This window comes from Emydura macquarii, unplaced genomic scaffold (assembly GCF_026122565.2).
Source record: "Emydura macquarii macquarii isolate MOO-44397 ecotype Brisbane River unplaced genomic scaffold, CSIRO-AGI_Emac_v2 contig_2897, whole genome shotgun sequence".
Classification (NCBI taxonomy): Eukaryota; Metazoa; Chordata; order Testudines; family Chelidae; genus Emydura; species Emydura macquarii.
The window spans coordinates 45,344,592-45,364,286 of NW_027133034.1; the positions used below are offsets into that span (position 1 = coordinate 45,344,592).

The 19,695-nt window shown below is 43.9% G+C and overlaps 1 protein-coding gene across 1 annotated transcript in view; it reads right to left on the reverse strand.

Annotated features, from left to right (window-relative positions):
- Positions 1–19,695, reverse strand: part of RASGRF2 (Ras protein specific guanine nucleotide releasing factor 2) — a 183,517-nt gene that overhangs the window by 120,144 nt on the left and 43,678 nt on the right. The window contains exons 2-3 of the mRNA XM_067568794.1: positions 7,087–7,193; positions 540–687 (exon numbers count right to left, since the gene is read on the reverse strand). Of these exons, the coding sequence (XP_067424895.1) occupies positions 540–687; positions 7,087–7,193 (255 nt within the window). The remainder of the gene's footprint in view (positions 1–539; positions 688–7,086; positions 7,194–19,695) is intronic.

A 19,695-nucleotide genomic window follows, 5' to 3' on the forward strand; every position in this document is an offset into this window, starting at 1 on the left:
AGTATGTAATATGTAGGACTTCTTTCTCTTTTAAGAATCTTCTAAGAGCCTCTTAAGGCTGTACAATATGACAAACATCCTTCTGGGTGAGGAGGCCTGGACACAGCTCTTTCTGGAACCAAACAGGGATGCTCCCTGATCCAGCCAGAGAGAACATAAATAGCATGAGGAAGTTTTTCCTCCTCCAGAGACGGAGTGTTTCTTCTGAACTCTATCAGGAATGCATTTCAACTGCATTCTGCTAAGACATAGTAAATAATATGAATAACAGAATCCAAATCACAAAGTGATGGGTCTTTTAAAATACTGTGCCAATAAGATAGCCGAATAAGCTAAATAATCACTAAGTAATTAGCTTTAAAAGGAAAGTTTTGACTTAGTGTTTTTAATGGGACTATTGAGTGTTTTCCTAAACTGATTATTATATTTCCACAAAGATTACAATAGGGACATTATGCAATAGCGGTAACAAAGTAATCAAAATATACTAAATCATTGACACTTTAATAATGTGATTGCATGTTAATTCTGGCAAATACCTCAGATTTAAGTCTTTCAATTTCCGTGTCTTGATCTTCAAGTTGATGTCGAAGCTGATTGGCTGCAATCTTTTCTGTCTCTACAATTTGAACTAAATGAATGTACTTCTGCATTAAGACCTCCCTCTCAATCAGAATGTCTGAGTAACTAGGGAGAAAAATGTTAATTAGTAAATAAGCCAAAGCTTCTTACATAATATTGACAAACTAAACTTAACTTCTGTGGTGAGAAAAAGAATCTTACAATATTGTGTTTCTTTTGCATAATATATAATTCAGAGTTTAATCATAAAGGAGCCAAATCTCTAATGTGTATTATATTTTAACATTCTGTATTTTTACATAAGGTGTATGTATCATCATTACTGCAGGTTTCTTCTAGCCCCATCAGAGAGGGAGGTAATCTCAGAGTCATTTATCTGAGCTCCTTATATTTAGGACAAGCCAAGGAATTTTATTATTATTTTTTCATTAAATGCTTTGTTTTTATCTTCTACTTACCAGTATTTGGAATTTCATTCCAGGACTACTTTTATCCATTTGTAAATGTCACTCTGGCAACATGCCCTTACTCATGAAAGAGGATTTTTTTCCATATTTATTGTAGTTAAATAATTTGGTTTTTATTTTTAATATTTTGTTCTTTAAACATGTTTGAGATAACAGAATATTTTTAAAATTATTCCAGAAATTATGCTATGTTGCTTTTTCTTTAACTCATTTGTTAGCAGTTTATTCCTGCTCCATATTATTTTCTGTCAAGGGACTGTATATCTAAGCTAGACCATATGTCATGACCAGAACAGTTACTGGCAGTACCATACTCATCTTCTGGGTAAAGACAATATGAATTTTCATGGTGTCATATTTTCAAATTAGTTCTTCCTACACAAGTTCTTCACTTGACTATTTTTTTCATGTGATTTAACCTCACTTAAATAGGTACTACAAATGTGCAGAAAGTTTGATTCTGCAAGCTGCTATGCACTCTGGCCTTGATTGACCAAAGTACTTAGGCTTGGTCTTCACTTAAAAGTTAAATCGGAATAGCTACATCAGGCAGAGCACGAAAAAAACCCACAGCTCTGACCAACATAGCTATGCTGACAAAAACCCCAGTGTAGATATAGCTATGCCAACAGAAGAGTGCTTTGTTTGAAAAGGTGGTACTCCTGCACTGACAGAAACGTCCTTCTGTCCGTCTCTATGTGGCTATGCCAACATAGGCTCCATATGGTAGACACAAAACTCAGATATGTGCTTGGCTATCAATATATGAATAGTCCCACTCAAGTCAGTGAGAGCACATGCTTAAGTATTTTGCTGGACCAGAGCCAGACTGCACAAAATCTTGCATGAATGAGCACTAAATCTTTAGTATGTCCTGTTCTACTGGATTATGATTTATTTCTCTCTATGAACTCTCACTCAAAATGACTTCCTTCTGCTCTTATGTCAGCAAAGGCTTTGGGGTAGAAAGGGCAATACGAAATAAGTTATTTTGACTAACGTCTTTTCATTTTTATACTTTTCTTTTTTGCAAAATCATTTAACAATGAATACTTGTTCTTAGTTTATTTTGGGTCTTAATTTAAAAAGAAAAACTTAAAATATGCATATTCTCTGATTTTATTCTTTTTATATATTTATTAATTGTCAATCCAATACAAATTAATGGAATCACGAATTAGAGGGGGCCAACACTGAATACAGCTATTATATTAAGTTGCTGACTTGGAAAACATGCTCAGATTTAAATTAATTGGAGGACGTTCCCAAAGCCATCATAAAACAAGATATTTTTTTCTCCTAATGGATTATGAAAAGGATTAAAAATGTTGAAACTTTGTATCATTATTAGTGTAACTTTTGATAGGATAACAATAACACCCATTCAAACAGCTTCAGGCATTTTTTCAATAATTAAAATCACAATATATGGATCATCACATTGTATTCCTAGGGAAATCAATCAGGAAACATCCTATATAGTATTAGTGGAATGAACAGTAGTTAAAATGAGATAAAGCCATTTAAAATAGTCTCTATTAGTGCACTTATTTTTCAGTTTTCAATAATTTTATTTTGCAGACTCTAGAGTAGTCAATCTTCTTCTTAAGTGTCAAAAGGCATCTGTAGCTGTTAAGAGTCTGAAATAAAATAGAAGAAATAACTAAGATCCCAATTCTCTGTCCATTACACTTATGTTAATCAGAAGGAATTACACTGAGTTTTGAGCAGGGGGTTGGACTAGATGACCTCCTGAGGTCTCTTCCAACTCTAATATTCTATGATGAAAAGATCCTGTAAGTGGAGGAAAATTAGGGCCTAATCCTTTTTTCTCCTCCCATGTTTCATGACAGCTGTGTTTGTTATATGTAAGAAAAAAAGGGGATTAACCTGAACAATGGAAAGGATAGCTTTAGAGCACACAGACATATACGGGGATCAGTAAAAATCCCCTATTTTCTATTATTCCCTTTCATAAAGTTTTACTATTGAACTCGTTCAATTAAGAATTAAAGAAAATTAAGTTTCTCCTCAGCACAAAGTTATGTTAAATAGCAAAACAAAGGAACACAGTGTTAGCAGTTGCTATGGTCACAACCTATATACATTTCAGAGTTGGATTATAAAATGTGATATATATATATCTATATAGATTTTTTTTGGCTTATCTGTTAACACCCTCCTTTAAAGGATTGCCTAGAAGAACTTTATCTTGTATATTTTTAAAGAATTAGGTTCACCCTGTCACGCTGGCTGGACAAGGGGAGACATTTGTTATATAGTTTGACATCTATATGTCAAAATCATAATAATCCATGTGGGATATGCCATGTCAGGTATTGTTAGAAAGGCTATAATGTGCTAAATAAGATGATAATGTTTATGTTCATGTGTTATATGTGAAATGGAAGTTATGGATATATTTGAGATATCTGTATTTCAAATTGTGCTGGCCAGACATGATGGCTGCAAAACAATAACCTGCTTAATGGCCCATTAAGACATTCCCAGGTGCAAGGGGCCCAGGAGGAGTTGCCAGGACTTGCCCATGTGACTCTGGACTACTTGCCCATGTGACTCTGGACTCCATTTTAATTCCTGTAAAATTCCACAAGACAGCATCGCCAGGGACAGGAGGTATATAAGGCGGTGGCCTGGGGAACCATTTTGTCTTTTGTTCCTGTTCAGCTACAGACACATACCTACCTCTGGATCAATTCACTTGCAACTGAACTGAAGGACTAAGACCCATCCAGATACTGGATGTATGCCAGAGGAACTGTACAAGCCTGCAAACTCCACAATTCTATTAGAAACCTGATATATATTGACTTTCAAGTCAATTGTATGTATCTGATTTGCTTTGACCCTTTAACATTTCTCTTATGGTTTGTTTCTTTCTTTTTATAATAAACCTTTAGTTTTAGTTACTAAAGGATTGGCTGGCAGCGTGGTATTTTAGGTAAGATCCAAGCTCATATTGATCTGGTACTGTGGTTGACCCTTTGGGGTCAGAGGGAACCTTTTTAGTAAAGAGCATAGAGTTTAAATAACTGGTCTCTTTACTGGACTTAGTGGCCAATTGGGAGTCAGAGACTGGAATGCAGTAAAGGGGGCTGTGGGTATTTGTGTACTGGCTTCTTGATAACTGGTTTGGAGGAAACAGAAGCGCAGTTTGTGGCTGGTCGGGAAGTCTGATTTCAGTGTCACCCACCAGTGCTGGGAGAATCTGCTCTCCTTTTTACAGCCTGCCATGACCTTGGCATTCTCAGGTGGCTGCCCTGGGCACAGAAGGATCACACCCCACAGTGAGTTATCTGTCAGTCTAGACTTCCACTATCCTCCTGTAAGGCACGCTCTATTAAGGAATAAGGACTTCGCTATATAGCATGTGAAAAAGGACTGAAAATTGTTTGCTCTTTTGAAGTGTATTTATGATACTTCTCCTATATACTGGCTAGGGCTGTGAGAAATGATGGCACCAATTCCCAAACCAGGCAACATTTCCTTCATCATTAAAATTAAAAATATGAGGAGTGGCCACCTGGCTTCTCCTAAAAGATGCCTACACTGGAGTATGAACAGGCTAGCTTTTCTCCCTTTCCCCTAATTAAATTATCTGATCAGGGAAAGAAAAGTTTTAGGCCCTTGAAAGAACCTTCCCTCCCCTTGTCTCCAAGAAGGCCTTCTAAATGAAAGCTGAGTCCTGGGTCCTGTTAAGAAAGGGAGAAACTAAGAAGAGAGGGAATTAGGGGGGAAGCTCATGATTTATTGTGAAGTTGCATGTGTGAACATGAAACTCCAAGTAAATCTAATGAATCTGAATCCCTAGCAAAAAGAACCTGCTAGGTTTGGTTCTGCCCATCACAAAAAGCATGATGAGTCAGACGCCCAAAAATCATGAGGGTTTTTTAGATCTCACATGTTTGATCCATCTTTTGATTTTTTTCTATCCCCTCCCTTCCCACCCCCAATGTGTACATGGTAGCATAGGTGCTGGGGGTGCTGCCGCACTCCCTGATTTGAAGTGGTTTCCATCATACACGAGGTTTATATTTTGGTTCAATGGCTCTTAGCACCTCCGCAATACAAATTGTTCCAGCACCCCGGCAGTTAGAGTTGCTAGCTCACCAAAATTTATTTAGTAAGGTGATTTACACTGCAGCTGTAATTATGCTGACTGTTTACTGGGCACTATGTTAACTCCCAGCCAATAGATTGCTACATAATCCCTCCAGCACAGGGAAGAGAAGTAAAAATCAGAGATCAGAGGGGACCTGGCTCAGTAGGGAACTGGAGGCTAGAGGGAGCAGGTTATCTGATACTTATACTGTGCTGATGTGCCATTAATTAATAACCTATATAGCCAAAAATCCTCATTAAAAAGAAAGTGATATCAAAGTACTGAAGCAGGAGTAGGAGGCCAGGCAGTTTAGGAGCTGGGACTGAAGTACTGAGAGCTGGGCTGGGAAGCATCTGGTGGCTGGCAAAGGGGCCAGTGGTAGCTACAGCTAGTGGACATTCAAGAGTGGGCTGCAAACAAAGGGGCAATGGGCCTGAATGAGACTACAGATGCCAGATAAAAGGACAGGACTCTGGCCAAGGGATTTGCAAGTCAGTGCATGAACTCTCTGGAGAGGGATGGCGTCGAGCAAGTATCCCTGCTCTAAGTTAAAGGAGTCCCACCTTCATGCTCCTCGACTAAACCATCCTTGGGGGTTGGACTGGGACTTGTGCTTATCTTTTTATGTGACATAGAGCCATCATACCTAGAAAAAGTGCAGAGTTTATTTTAGGCAACCGTAGTAACGCATCCTTCGTTACTCATCAGATTCAGTGTTATGGGGAACCCACCAAGGTCTAGAGTTTGAAGGGCCTAAATCTTGGTGCACCTACAGCATGCATCTAAGCATGTGGTATACCCAGCATGCTACCAAGCACCTAGGACTGGTGTACCACAGCATTCACAGTGAAACCATTTGAGGGGGTTCAGTTACAAAACTGTGCTGGTGTGTCATTAATTAACAACTCATATATCCAAAAATCCTCATTAAAAAGAAAGTTATATTAAAGTGTTGAACTGTCAAGTCACAGGAAGGCGAAGAATTTATACAAAAAGCTGCAACCAATTATTCTTCTGGCTTGGACACCTACACAAGAAAAGTGAAATTGTAACTTTCATGGAAAAAGCAGCTTTATATTTTAAGAGCAGCACTTCTATACTTTTATAATATGAGTGAGAATGACAGAATTGAATAAAAGTATTGAATCCCTGAAAAGTTCTCCAGAAAATAAAGAGATTTGATAAGACATCTGATAAATGTGATTTAGATGGAAGCATAGGTTAGAAGATCAAGATAGGGATTCGGGAAAGATTGCTGAAATGAGGGAGGAGGCTGGAGCAAATGCGTTTCAGCAAAGGGCCTTCAACTCTACAGCTCACTTCCCAACACCCGAGTTTGCTGATCTTCACATTATGCTGTAATCCTCATCTTTCTCACCCATTTTCTGAGGGAAGGGGTACTGGGTGGTAGAAAGTCGTAACACAGTCAGGTCTGCAAGGCTTTCATTTTTTGCACACTGGAAAGTTTGGATTTAAATTTTATGTCTGGCATTTTATTTATTGAAATGTATTTATTATATAAATATTGCTCCCTCATATCTGAGTGCATTTTGTGAGTCGCTCACTATCTCCTTTCTATGGCTACAGAACACTTATTTCTAACTTTCAAGTGACTGACCAAGCAGCTCTTACATTTGAAATTAATTAATGCTAAGTATTTTTCCCTAAGAAAAGATGTTTTCTGAAACTAATTTTGTCTAGAGCACAGATTGTTTGATAGAGAACACATGTGCCTTTAAAAATGTGCATATGTAACATGCTATTCAGTCAAACTCACCTGGGGAATACAAGTATACGTTTGTCTAAAATAAATTACTTATTTTTTAGAGAGTGTATATTTAGATTTAAAATCTCTGATATCTTCTTTAGAATAAAAAGTGGAGTTTAGAATAAATTAAGAGGCAGGTTTCATACCTAGCTTGGTGAATAGCTTCTACCCATTCATCTCCATCACTTTCTTCCTCACAACGGAGCTCCAGTGGCTTCTGCCCTTCATGGCCAAAGACAACAGTAAAGAAGTACTGCAAATTTTAAGGAGGAAAAAAGTTGTTTTATAAAAGTTGCTATGTAAAACACAGGCAATAACATACAATAAAATATTATGAATTCTGACACAGCTCAAAACATTACGAACTGCTGAGGATTCATTTTGAACTGATGAAAGCCGTGAAATGCAAAGCTGAAGTTGAACCTTTATTCTTAATTTACTCCATTGTGTATTGGTATAACAGCTTTCATAATACTTATGATAACTCATTGTTCTAAAGCATCCAAGTAGAAGACGTCATGGCATAATTCTTTTAGCAGCTGCAATACTCGAGTACAACAGAGTGATTTAAAGATGGTGTCTTTGTAGTTTTTCCTTCTTTGCATTTTTTTTACTTCAGGTCAAGTTCTTTTATTTTTCTCAAATGCTACTTTAAAAAAAAGACCTCTCCTGGGCATGAATGACAGTTCAAAACAATTTTCAGACTAAGTACTATCAAACAAACCTTGAAAGTTCCTCTACATGTATAATACACACGGGGTACCAAATCTAGTTTATTCCTTCACTATTCTGACAGAACAAAAAAAAACCAAGGTTACTTACCAGTAACTGATGTTCTTCGAGATGTGTTGCTCATGTCCATTCAACTATAGGTGAGTGCATGCCACCGTGCAGTTCCCAGAACCTTTCTCCCCTTAGCAGATCCCATAGGGCCGACTCCGGTGCCCCCTGGAGTCCCGCACACATGCCGCAGTATATGAGGCGCCGCCAGCCCTACGCCCCCTCAGTCCTGACTTTCTGCAACTCCGGCAGTGGGGACAGGGGGTGGGTTGTGGAATGGACATGAGCAACACAACTCAAAAAACATCAGTTACTGGTAAGTAACCTTGTTTTCTTCTTCAAGTGCTTGCTCATGTCCATTCCACTATAGGTGACTAACAAGCAATACCTTGGAGGTGAATCAGAGTTACCGGTGAGCTGCCCTCAGCACTGCTCTGCTAAATCCCGCGTCCTCTCTCACCTGCTGGACGATGGCGTAGTGGGACATGAAGGTATGCACTGACGACCAGGTGGTGGCTTTGCAGATGTCCTGCAGGGGCACTCTCTCCAGGAAGGCCGTAGACAAGGTGTGAACTCTGGCTGAGTGTGCTGTGATGGTTCCTGGAAGCGGCATCCTCACCTGTTTGTAGCAGAACTTGATGCACGATGTAATCCACGAGGAAATGCGCTGGGTGGAGACAGGTGAGTCTTTCATCTGGTTGGCCATTGCGACAAAGAGCTGCGTCGATTTCCGGAACGGCTTTGTACACTCGATGTAGAAGGCCTGGGCTCGACTCACGTCCAGGGAATGCCATCTCCTCTCCTCTTCCGAACCGTGCGGTTTGGGGAAAAAAAACACGGAGAGAAAAATATCTTGATTACAATGAAATTGGTAAACTACCTTGGGCAGGAAGGCTGGATGAGACCTCAACTGCACCATATCCTTACAGAATACTGAATAATGGGGCTTCGAGGTCAAGGCCCTAATCTCGGAGACTCTCCTAGCTGAGATAATGGCCACCAGGAATGCTACCTTCCATGAAAGCATGAGTAGCGGGCATGAAGCCATGGGTTCAAAGGGGGCCCTGTGAGTCTCGAGAGGACCAGGTTGAGGTCCCAGGGATGCACCAGGTCATGGACCTGCAGATAAAGCCTCTCCACCCCCTTGAGGAACCTGACCGACGTGGGGTGGGAGAACAGGGATCTCCCCTCTAGGGCTGATGGAAGGCCAAAATGGCCACCAGGTGAACCTTCAGCGAGGCCAGTGCCAGACCCTGGAGCTTTAGCTGGAGCAGGTACTCCAGGATCGCCTGTACAGGTGAGAGGCTGGGTGGAATGCCCCAGGACTCCGCCCAAGAGGTAAACTGTTTCCACTTAGCCCGATACATGACCTGTCTAGCAGGTTTCCTGCTGCCAAGCAGGACTTGTTGGACCTGCACCGAGCAGGCTCTCCCTCCCTCCGTCAATACCCCAGGCCGTGAGGTGCAGAGTCCAGGTCCGGATGCAACAGGCAACCATGGTCCTGGGATAGAAGGTTGTGCTGCCTCGGGAGCTCCAAGGGTGGGGCGATCGAAAGGTCCAGCAGCATGCTGAACCAGTGTTGTCTCAGCCAGGCTGGAGCAATGAGTATAACGTCTGCCCTGTCCCTCTTTATTTTCAGCAGGACCTTGGGCAGGAGCAGAATGGGCAGAAACACATACATGAGGGTCCCCGTCCAGTCCATGAGGAATGTGTCAGAAATCCACCCAGTCTCATGACCACGAAGCGAGCAGAACCTCGGACACTCCATGTTCCAGGCCAACGCGAATAGGTCCAGTTGGGGAACACCCCACTTCTGCAAGATCATAGCCACCACCTCTGGGTGCAATGACCAGTCGTGGCGGGGTAGAAACGACCTGCTGAGGTGATCCGCCTCGTCGTTCCTCACTCCTGGGAGATGAGAGGCAGTCAAGTGGAAATCATGCCTCACGGCAAAGTCCCACAGATGGATAGCTTCCTCACAGAGGCCTGAGCAGCACGCTCCCCTCTGCCTGTTTATGTAAAATATGGCTGAGGTGTTGTCCATCAGCACCTGTACCGCTCTGCCTGTCAGGAATCGGAAGAACACCTTGCATGCCAAGCGAATGGCCTTCAGCTCCTTCATGTTGATATGCAGGTGCCTCTCCTCCCCCGACCAGAGCTCCTGAGTGCCTAGGTTGGCACTGATGTGGGCTCCACATCCTATGTCCCACGCATCGGAAATTAGGGTGACCAACGGGACCAGTTCCCTGAATGGAACACCCTTCATCACTGCCCTGGAAGTTCGCCACCAGTTTAGGGAGGCTAAGACGGGCGGGAGAACTGTGACCACCCGGTTCAATGGGTGTCTGCTCGGCACATATACAGAGGCCAACCATGCCTGAAGTGGTCTGAGCCTCAGGTTAGCTAGTCTTACCAAGTATGTGCAGCCCGCGATGTGGCCTAACAGCTGTAGGCAGTGCCTGGCTGTTGTCGTGGGGCATCGGTGCAGTTGGGAGATGATAGAGACCATCGCCTCAAAACATGGCTGAGGCAGGAAGGCTCTGGCCTGGGAAGCATCCAGGGTGGCCCCAATTAATTCTATGCATTGCACTAGGGTTAGTGTGGATTTCTGCTCATTTATGAGCAGTCTCAGCCTGCTGCATGTGGAGCACGTGAGGGTCACGCTCTCCTGCACTTGGGACTGGACCTGCCCTTGATCAGCCAATCGTTCAGGTAAGGAAAAATTTGCACACCCTTTCATCTCAAGTGGGCAACCACTACCGCCATGCACTTGCTGAACACCCTTGGAGCAGAAGATAGGCCAAAGGGTAGGGCTGTAAACTGGTAGTGGGAGCCAGCCACCGTGAAATGGAAAAAACGCCTGTGGCTAGGGAGGATAGACACATGAAAGTATGCGTCCTTGAGATTGAGGACGGCATACCAGTCTCCTGGATCCAGGGAAGGGATTATGGAGGCTAGGGAGACCATGCGAAACCTGAGTCGTTTGACCTATTTGTTTAGACGACACAGGTCCAATATGGGTCTCAGACCCCCCTTCGCCTTGGGAATGAGGAAGTATCTCGAATAAAACCCCTTCCCCCTTCTACTTTGGGGGATCATTTCCACTGCTCCTATGTTGAGGAGGGTGTCCATCTCCTGCAAGAAGAGTTGCTCATGAGAGGGGTCCCTGAGGAGGGATGGAGGGGGAGGGTTGTTGGGGGGTAGATGTAAAGTGTAGGGCATAGACCCCAGAGACTATCTCAAGGACAACAGTCCAAAGTGATCTTTGCCCATCCAGGGTAGAAGGGCCTTAACCTGTTCAGAAAGGGATGAGGCGGATCCAGGAGAGCAGTCGGGGCGCCACCCTCAGGCACACAATCAAAATTGTCTCCTCTGGTTGCCCTATCTCCTGAGGGGCCCTTGCTGGGGAGATGAGGATGAGCTGGGGGGCTGATTTCTCCTTCTAAACCCCCTATTCCTATCCCTGTTGCTATAGGGTCAGAAAGGCCTAGGCAGGGGCCTTGGCTGCTGCTGCACCTAGGGCCGCAACTGATGCCTGGAAAACTGGGGTATGTACAGGTCCAGGGAGCAAGGCATGGCCCTGGAGTCCTTCAGACCATGCAACTTTGCTTTGGTCTGGTCAGAGAATAGGGCCGACCCGTCAAAGGGGAGGTCCTGAATAGACTGCTGCACCTCCTGGGCCAGGCCCGAGGATTGCAGCCACGAGCACCTTCTCATGCAGATGGCGCAAGCTATGGCCCTGCCCGCTGAGTCAGCAGCATCACAGGACGTCTGGAGCACTGCCCTAGCCACTGTGGTTCCTTCCTCCACAATGATGGTAAAGTCCGCAGCCTGGTCCTGGGGCAGGGCCTCAGCGAACTGCCTGAGGGAGTCCCACAGGTTGAAATTATATCTACCCAGGAGGGCCTGATGGTTGGCAATCCTGAACTGCAGGCTTGCCGTGGAATAAACCTTTCTCCCAACCAAGTCCAGCTTCTTACTGTCTTTGTTTTTGGGAGTGGACCCTGGCTGACCTTGCCTGTCTCGCTACCAGGGTTCCCGGGGTGGGGTGAGTGAACAAATACTCAAACCCTTCAGCTGGGATATTATATTTTTTCTCGGTCACCCTTGACGTAGGGGTGACCAAGGAAGGGGCTTGCCACAGGGCCTTTACAAACTTAACGGGTCTTTCATGGACTGGAAGAGCTACTCTCGCTGAGGCAGGCGCCGCCAGCACATTAAAGAGGCTATCTTCGGCCTCTTCTAACTCCTTCACCTCCAGCCCCAAGTTGGAGGCCATGCTCTTGAGCAGCTCCTGGTGTGCCCTGAAATCCTCCAGTGGTGCCAAGTGGTCCCAGGAGACTGCCTCATCTGGGGAGGAGGAGGAAGACTTTCGAGGCATGTCCTGTGTGTGCGCCCCCTCCTGGCGAAGGGTTGCACCCGTTGAGGGTCCCTCCATGGGGTCCAACTCCCCGTCCAAGGGGTGGTGTCTATGGGCCCTCTCCTGTGCCAGAGGTATGGACTGCACCCCCGATGACATAAAGGATTGGGGTCCCAGCCCCATCTGCATACCCCAAGGGGCACAATAAGGCCACTGTTGCGGCCATTGACCCTGGGGCCAAACCGGGGCTGACTGTGCCACAGGATGTGAGGCTTTGTGGGGGCATCGGCTGTCCCAACAACTGTCCCCCCTGGGAGACCCCAAGCCACTGGACCGGTGGTGCCATGTCCATCCTTGGTCACAGGCACCCTTCTATGCCAGGGACCGCCCTCTCGATGCCTCCAACCTGGAGGACGATGAGGACTGCCTCCATCGCTGTGAGCGGTGCCAACGAACGGAGGTGAGCTCCAAAGAGCTAGAGGTACCGGAGTGTCGTCTCAATACCAATGATTTCCGGTGCCACTTGCCTTGTGGCTCTGCAGACGCCTTCAGTGACCAAGGTTGGTGCCACTCCAAACTCCTCAGTGCTGAGCCGGACTTCGGCAACCAGGTTCCGCATTGTGGACTGCACGAGGCCGGGCCCTTTGATGGTGACTGGGTTCTGCGCCACCTTGGTGCAGGCGAACTCCTCAGTGCTGGGGATCTGGAACTGTCTGAGCACCTCCTGGCAGACCTCGGCCGGTGCCACTTCCTGGCATGCGTTGCCTCCGGTGCCAGGGATCGACGCTGGCGCCAGAGAGGGAGACTCCACGTCCCATGCCAGTGCAGGTCGGCTCGATGACGTCGACCTGGAGTAACCGCTGGGAGAGTGGCTCTACTCTACCCCCAGAGGCTGTCCAGCAGGAGGTCTTCCTCCCCGTACTGGGGATCTCCACCTCCCTTCAAGGGGACCCAACTCAGGTTTCCCCCATGACACCAGCCCCATCTCCCTCGGCAGAGGGGTGGGCGGAGGTAGCGCAGGCAAGGCCAACAAGGCTCTTGCCGCCTGAAAAGCCTCCGGTGTCGACAGCATCGGCAGGGGCATTCTCCCACTCCTAGGAATCAGGGGAGGCTCCCTGACCGGAGATGCAGGCACTGGAGAAGACTCAACGTGCCATGGCCGGTGCATCTCCACACTCGACCCTGCCTGTACCGACGGCGCAGGGGAGTGTCCACGCTCCACGCGCTGCTTCTTCCTCTTTGGTGCCGGTAATGCTGCGCAGTGCCAAGTCGAGGCCAGTGCCGGCAGTGCGCTCTGCACTGAGGTCATGCTTGGTGCCGAGGTGGAGCGGGCCGGCTTGGATGCCGGACAGAGCACTGCCTACATCAGAAGGGCTTTCAACCGGATCTCTCAATCCTTCTGAGTCCTCGGTTTAAAAGCCCTGCAGATCTTACACTTTTCTGTGTGCTTCCCCCAAGCACTTAAGGCAACGGTCGTGGGGTCGCTGAGTAGGAAGGCCTTCCCGCAGGAGGCACATGGCTTGAATCCCAGCGACCGCATCATAGCCTGGCGGCTTGAAGTCCCCGCAGGGACTTGCCTTATCTCTAACTACTCTAAATAACAATTAACAACTACTTAACTAACTCAAATTAACTTAGAATAACAAACTAGTTCAAAGAAGGGGAATAGTACTTGCTGAGAAGGAACTGAGGGGGCGTAGGACCGGCGGCGTCTCATATACCACGGCATGTGCATGGGACTCCAGGGGGCGCCGGAGCAGGCCCTGTGGGATCTGCTAAGGGGAAAAAAGTTCCGGGAACCGTGCAGGGAGGCATGCACTCACCTATAGTGGAATGGACGTGAGCAACACATCTCGAAGAAGAACTACTCTTTTTTTTCCTATCAAGAAATAGATAGATAGATTAGATAGATATTGTTTTCACTGTTGGGACTGAAGTTATTTAAAATTCTATTGAGGAGACGTCTGTCTTCACAATGAAGCCCTGTTCACACAAGAAGAGCCATTTTACTTTCATGGCACTTCTCATATGAGAAAAGCAAGCAGGACTTGTCCCAGAGTGTGCTTCACAGGAAGCAAAATCTTAGGGATTTTTCTTATTAACCTCAGAATAACTAGTGGAGCAGCAGATATAGGCAGAGATTGCATTTTTAGTAGGAATAGAAAAAGAATAGTCATTTCTGTGTTTTCAAAACCATACCATGAAGGTGCCACGCTAAGGGCCTACGCCTGCACTCTTTGTCAACCCAAACTCTTAGTGAAGTTGATGGGAGTTGTGAGTGAAGGAATGAAGTACAGGGCACTGAACAGTCAGCTGGTATAAAATGATTCTTCTGGGGTAGGTGCAAAGTATGAGGAGAGAAAATGCTTTCCTAACTAAATATAACTACATCTGCATCTGGTAGATTTTGGAGTCTAACTGTGAGCTCCAACGTCACTCTAATCAGCAGTGAGATATCTAACTCAGCTTCCTGTTGCTCCACCAGCTATTGTTACAAAGAATAACCCTGCAGTGATGTCAACACACATTTTATTTTATATGTCAAGTTCACAGTTCAGCTGCAGTGACAATATAAGAACCTTTCTGATGAAAATGCAATTTCAAAAATCCTCAAGAAAATATGAAGTATATTTTCAGAGTTAAAGGTTGCTTTTAGAACAGAAAGATCAAGGAATGTAGCAAGAAGAAAAGAAGATCAAAAAGATATATGCAGACAATATCTACAGTCATGTCTAGAAAGAATTTGTCAAGACAATATTTAAATTTAATTTCTAAATACAAATGTGAGGGAATGATTGTTCATCTGACACTTTCCCTGTTAAAATTATTCATTTTATGAAAAATATTGACAATCCTCAAACTAATATATACTACTATATTACTATTGTGAGTCAGTAGGTGCTGCTTCTTTAGTAATGAATAAACTACAAAGTAGACCCTATGAATTAAAAAATGTGTGTGTGTGTGTGTGTGTGTGTCTCTCTCTCTCTCTCCAACTGCCTTTATGCTAGTGCATATACTGGTATATTTGATTTCACTTTAATGTACATCAGGCAGACTACAAACCACCTGACCACGTGAAGGTATACATAAAAAGGAAGCTATTCCTTTGGGAATTAGATTACTAGTTGAACTTTAAATTCCTAAACCCTATATAAAGAATGTTTCATATAGAAGACTATGGACACAGAAATTAGCAACAGACAAGTGAAAACACAAGAACAAGCTAAAGTAGAAAGATTCACATTTAATAGAGTGCACAATGGAAGTCAAGGCTCATGTCTATTGAATTTTCAGAGATAAACCACTCCAAACTCTGGAAAGGGTCAATAAATCATTTAAAGGACAATCCTATAAAATGATGATCTTTCAACAATGCTTGCCACTTAAATGTGAATACCGCATAGGGCAAGAAACATTTAATGGGTTGTGGAGGGATCCACTTAAAAAAGCATTAGATAGAAACCTTTTTATGACACAACACAGTTAAAAATAATTTTTAAAAGGTAGAAAACAATTGCATTAACACCACATAGATTTAACTATTTATTTCATATTGTGCAAGAATTACTAGGCTGTGTGATGTGTGTGTATTTTTAAATCAATCTGACTTCTGCATCTTTATAAATTCTTCATTTCTATCATGTTTCATAACGATGGAAAATCAAATATAAAGCAAGAATAAATATATAGATCTATATAAGTATTAATTTACTCTGTGTGTGTAATTGAGGAAGTAGGGAGAGAAGACAGCTGATTTCACAGCCCTCTCTATATTTTCTTGTAAAGTCAGATAATCCAGCCCTCAGTCAAGCAAAACTTGTAGTGATTTTAAAGGAAATTTTGTCTTGGTATTTGGATGTTATAGAAGCATTCAGTTACTATGGTGATGAGCATGATATAAATGCCTTATTAGACTGAGAAAATGCCATCAGTCCCAGACTAGGGGTTTGATTCAGTTCCTATTGAAGTCAACATTAAATTCCCATTGACTTCAACTGAAGCAAGACTGAGCCGTTGGTGGGTAAGGCTGGCACAAAAAATTGAAGATAGTTATTTTGGAAGTTATTAAAGATTTGCTTACTTTTTAAAAAGTTGTGATATTTATCCACACCATTGGCAAGTCATATATCCTACCATAAGTGGATACTCTGCATAAGTAGCTTATGTTTGATACAGTAGAAAAGGTGGTATGCCAATGGAGAGGCTCAAAGGAGAGGAGTGACAGTCAAAATGATGGGTTAAGAAAATGATTTTTGTAGCAGCATTCTGAATGGATATGAATGGGACAAGATTGCATTGCTGGGGAAAAGATGTTAGACAACATAATGAGAGCCTGGACAAGAATTTTAGCTGTGCGGAGGGCTAAGAAAAGCTGTATCTTAGAGATTTTATGCAGAAAGAATCGACAAAATTTAGACATAGCCTGGACATGAGGACCCAGAGAGAGGCCTGAGTCAATGATGAAGCCCAGGTTACAGGCCTGAGTGACAGGAAGGATAGTGGTGCTGCCCACACTGATGAAGAAAGGAAGCAGCCCCTAGGTTAGACAAACACCTGTCAAAGATGGTCCTGATAATACTTACAATGAGAAACAGGGATGTGGGAGCAGGAAGGCTCAGAGTCATCGAAACCACGTGGCCTGCCTTGGTGAAAAAAGTATGGACGCTTGGGGACAGGCACACTGAAGAGGTAACTCCCAGGAGACTGTCTACAGACAGTACAGCAGAGACCCTGTAAATCCATGAAAAAAGGGAATCCCACTATTCAAGGCTATGATCTATCATGAGATAGCCAATATTTTGCCCAATTCCTCAAATACAAAATGCATAGTTACATATATTCTACACTTCAGCAATGCCTACATCCTATGTGGAGACATTTGGTCAGACCACAAGGAGAATGCACTGTACCCACAAGGGAAGTAGAGTGGTGAGTACATCCCCCAAAAATGTTCCCCCTCACCTCTCTGAGTTTGGAGGTCCGGGAGGGTTGCTGGTTGGATCTAAAAAAGGGGATGTGCCGCAACCAGGAGGATGAAGGAGGGAGTAGAGCACAAACCAAAGCTGAGCCTCTCCCACTCATCAAGTTCACTGCATCCCACAGGTCAGGGGGTGAGGCAGGGATTGCTAGCTGATTGATGGGGTGGGGACATAGAATGAAAGCTAATTTAAACTCTTGTTTTGTCAGCTGTTCCACCTTCCCTCTCTAAAGTAGTTGCTTCCAAGATGCTTCGAGTCTGGCCTGTTTTCCAGGATCACGAAAGAATTTTTCCCATTGGGCCAAATTTGCGGAAGTTGAGTGGGGGCGGGGTTTGTTTGTTTTGGTTTTTGCCTTACTTGCAGCTTTGTGGACACATAGGTGGGGGTTATCAAAACTAGCATTTAGAAGTCTAATTAAGAGATATTCTAGGAATATTTAGCTGGTTGCTACTTGTAACTCATGTCCAGTGCAAGTAAAGGCTATAAGGGCTATCTTCCAGAGTTAAATGACCCCTGGGATTTTAACCTTTTCAATGGTTCCCAGCCAGGGGTATGTAGAGGTCTTCCAGGGGGTACATCTAGATATTTGCTTAGTTTTACAACAGGCTACATAAAAAGCACTAGCGAAGTCAATACAAACTAAAATTTCATACAGATAATGACTTGTTTATATAGCTCTATATACTATACATTGAAATGTAAGTACAATATTTATATTCCAATTGATTTATTTTATAAGTATATGGTAAAAATGAGAAAGTAAGCAATTTTTCAGTAATAGTGTGTTGTGACACTTTTGTATTTTTATGTCTGATTTTGTAAGCAAGTAGTTTTTAAGTGAGGTGAAACTTGGAGGTACAAAAGACAAATCAGACTTCTGAAAGGGGTAGAGCATCTGGAAAGGTTGAGAGCCAGTGAACTAGAGTATCATATCCCTATAAGGAGATGTGTAAGCCTAAAGTCTTTACAGACTGAAGTCCCCTTTGGTATTCTCTATCCCCCCATGCATGGGGAAGAGTTGGAGGACTCAGAAATGAGCTGATACGTAGGGGTTGACCAATGGGTTTACCCAGGGTTATTGGTTACATGTGTCCTATCTGATCAGGAGCTTCTGGAATGCATCACACAGGTGCAGTATATAGATTAAAAGTAAGATTCCACAGACCCCTAGTTTAATCCTGCAGCTCACACAATGCATGCAGCTTCCCTGTTTGTAGGTAAATGCCCTCTCTAGTCAAAACCAAAACCTGGAATGGACTTGCATGACCTAGCCGCTATAATTTAATTAATATAATATAATTCCACAGATCTCATGTAGAACACACATTTCACATGTAAAACAAAATCTGGTAAAACAATTATAAGGAAAAAAATTACTGCCACAGAGACAAATCTCATAATGTTAAGGAGTAAGGAAATCAAGACAAAATATAAAAAAAGGTAAACTCAAATCAAGCCTACCAGATTCAGCTATCAGATTCACTATTAATAATTATCACTCAGGTACAGGTCCTCCAAAAGTGCACTTGTTACTGTCAAATAGGAATTTCGTGTTGCCAAATGCAAGCTGGTTGCCTACGAGGCTATGCATGACCCAGCACACTGCTTTCATTCCTCTGCTGCTGCTGTCCCCAGTCTGTTGTGCTGAAGAGGAAGGATGGTTGGTGTTTAAGGCACTGGGCTGGGATTTAGAATATCTGGTGTCTGCCACAGAGCCTTGACCTTGTCCAAGTCACTCAGTGTCTCTATGCCCTTGCAAAATGATGGGAATAACAATCCTTCTGTGTGCCTTGTCTGTTTAAGCTGTTAGAATTTCAGGGCAGGTACTGTCTCTTACTGTTTGTATGTACAGGGCTCAGCACATATGGGGCCCTGATCTCAGCTGGAGCCACCAGGCACTATTGCAAAAAAAAAGAAAAAAAAAGAAAAGAACAGCAACAACAGGACACTGAGCTATTTTTGCTTATGCCCTACTCAGATACTTGCTTCGGTGGGCAGAGGGAGCACTTTTCCAGAACTGCAGCCTCTGCCTTCACCTTCCCTGCGGATGACCTGGCTCCCGCGTCCCTTGGAACCACAAAGATGGGGAATGAAGCCTACTGTTGATCTTGGTGACACCTTCTCCACAGGTGAAAGTGAAAGAGTTTAGTGAAGGGTAAAAAGAGAGACAAAGGGACAGAGTCACAATGAATGGTGGATGAAGGTGATCAAGAAAGGGGCGGATCAGGAAAACGTATAGATGGAGGCAAATGAAGGAGACAGTGGGGTACAGTGCAGATAGTGCTGATCTTACAAATTTTTAGAGAAAGTGTTAGGATCTTCTAAGAATGAACCTGCTGCTTCAATCTCCTTCCTTCCCTCTCCATACTCTTTCCCCTCTCCTTCTCTTTCCCTGAATTTGTATTTAGTTTCCAGTGTGGCAAGGCTCATGATCATTCATCCATTTAACCATTAACAGGATATGCTGCCTTTAGGTGCTGCCTTGCTTTTGTTTGTCTGTCTTAAATTTGATAAAGTTGCAGCTGCATAATTTATCTTCATTTCTGCCTTCTGTGGCACCTGTCCTTTGCCAGGAGAAATTCATATATTTCATAGACCACTATGACTATCTAGTCTTACCACTTGCATAACAG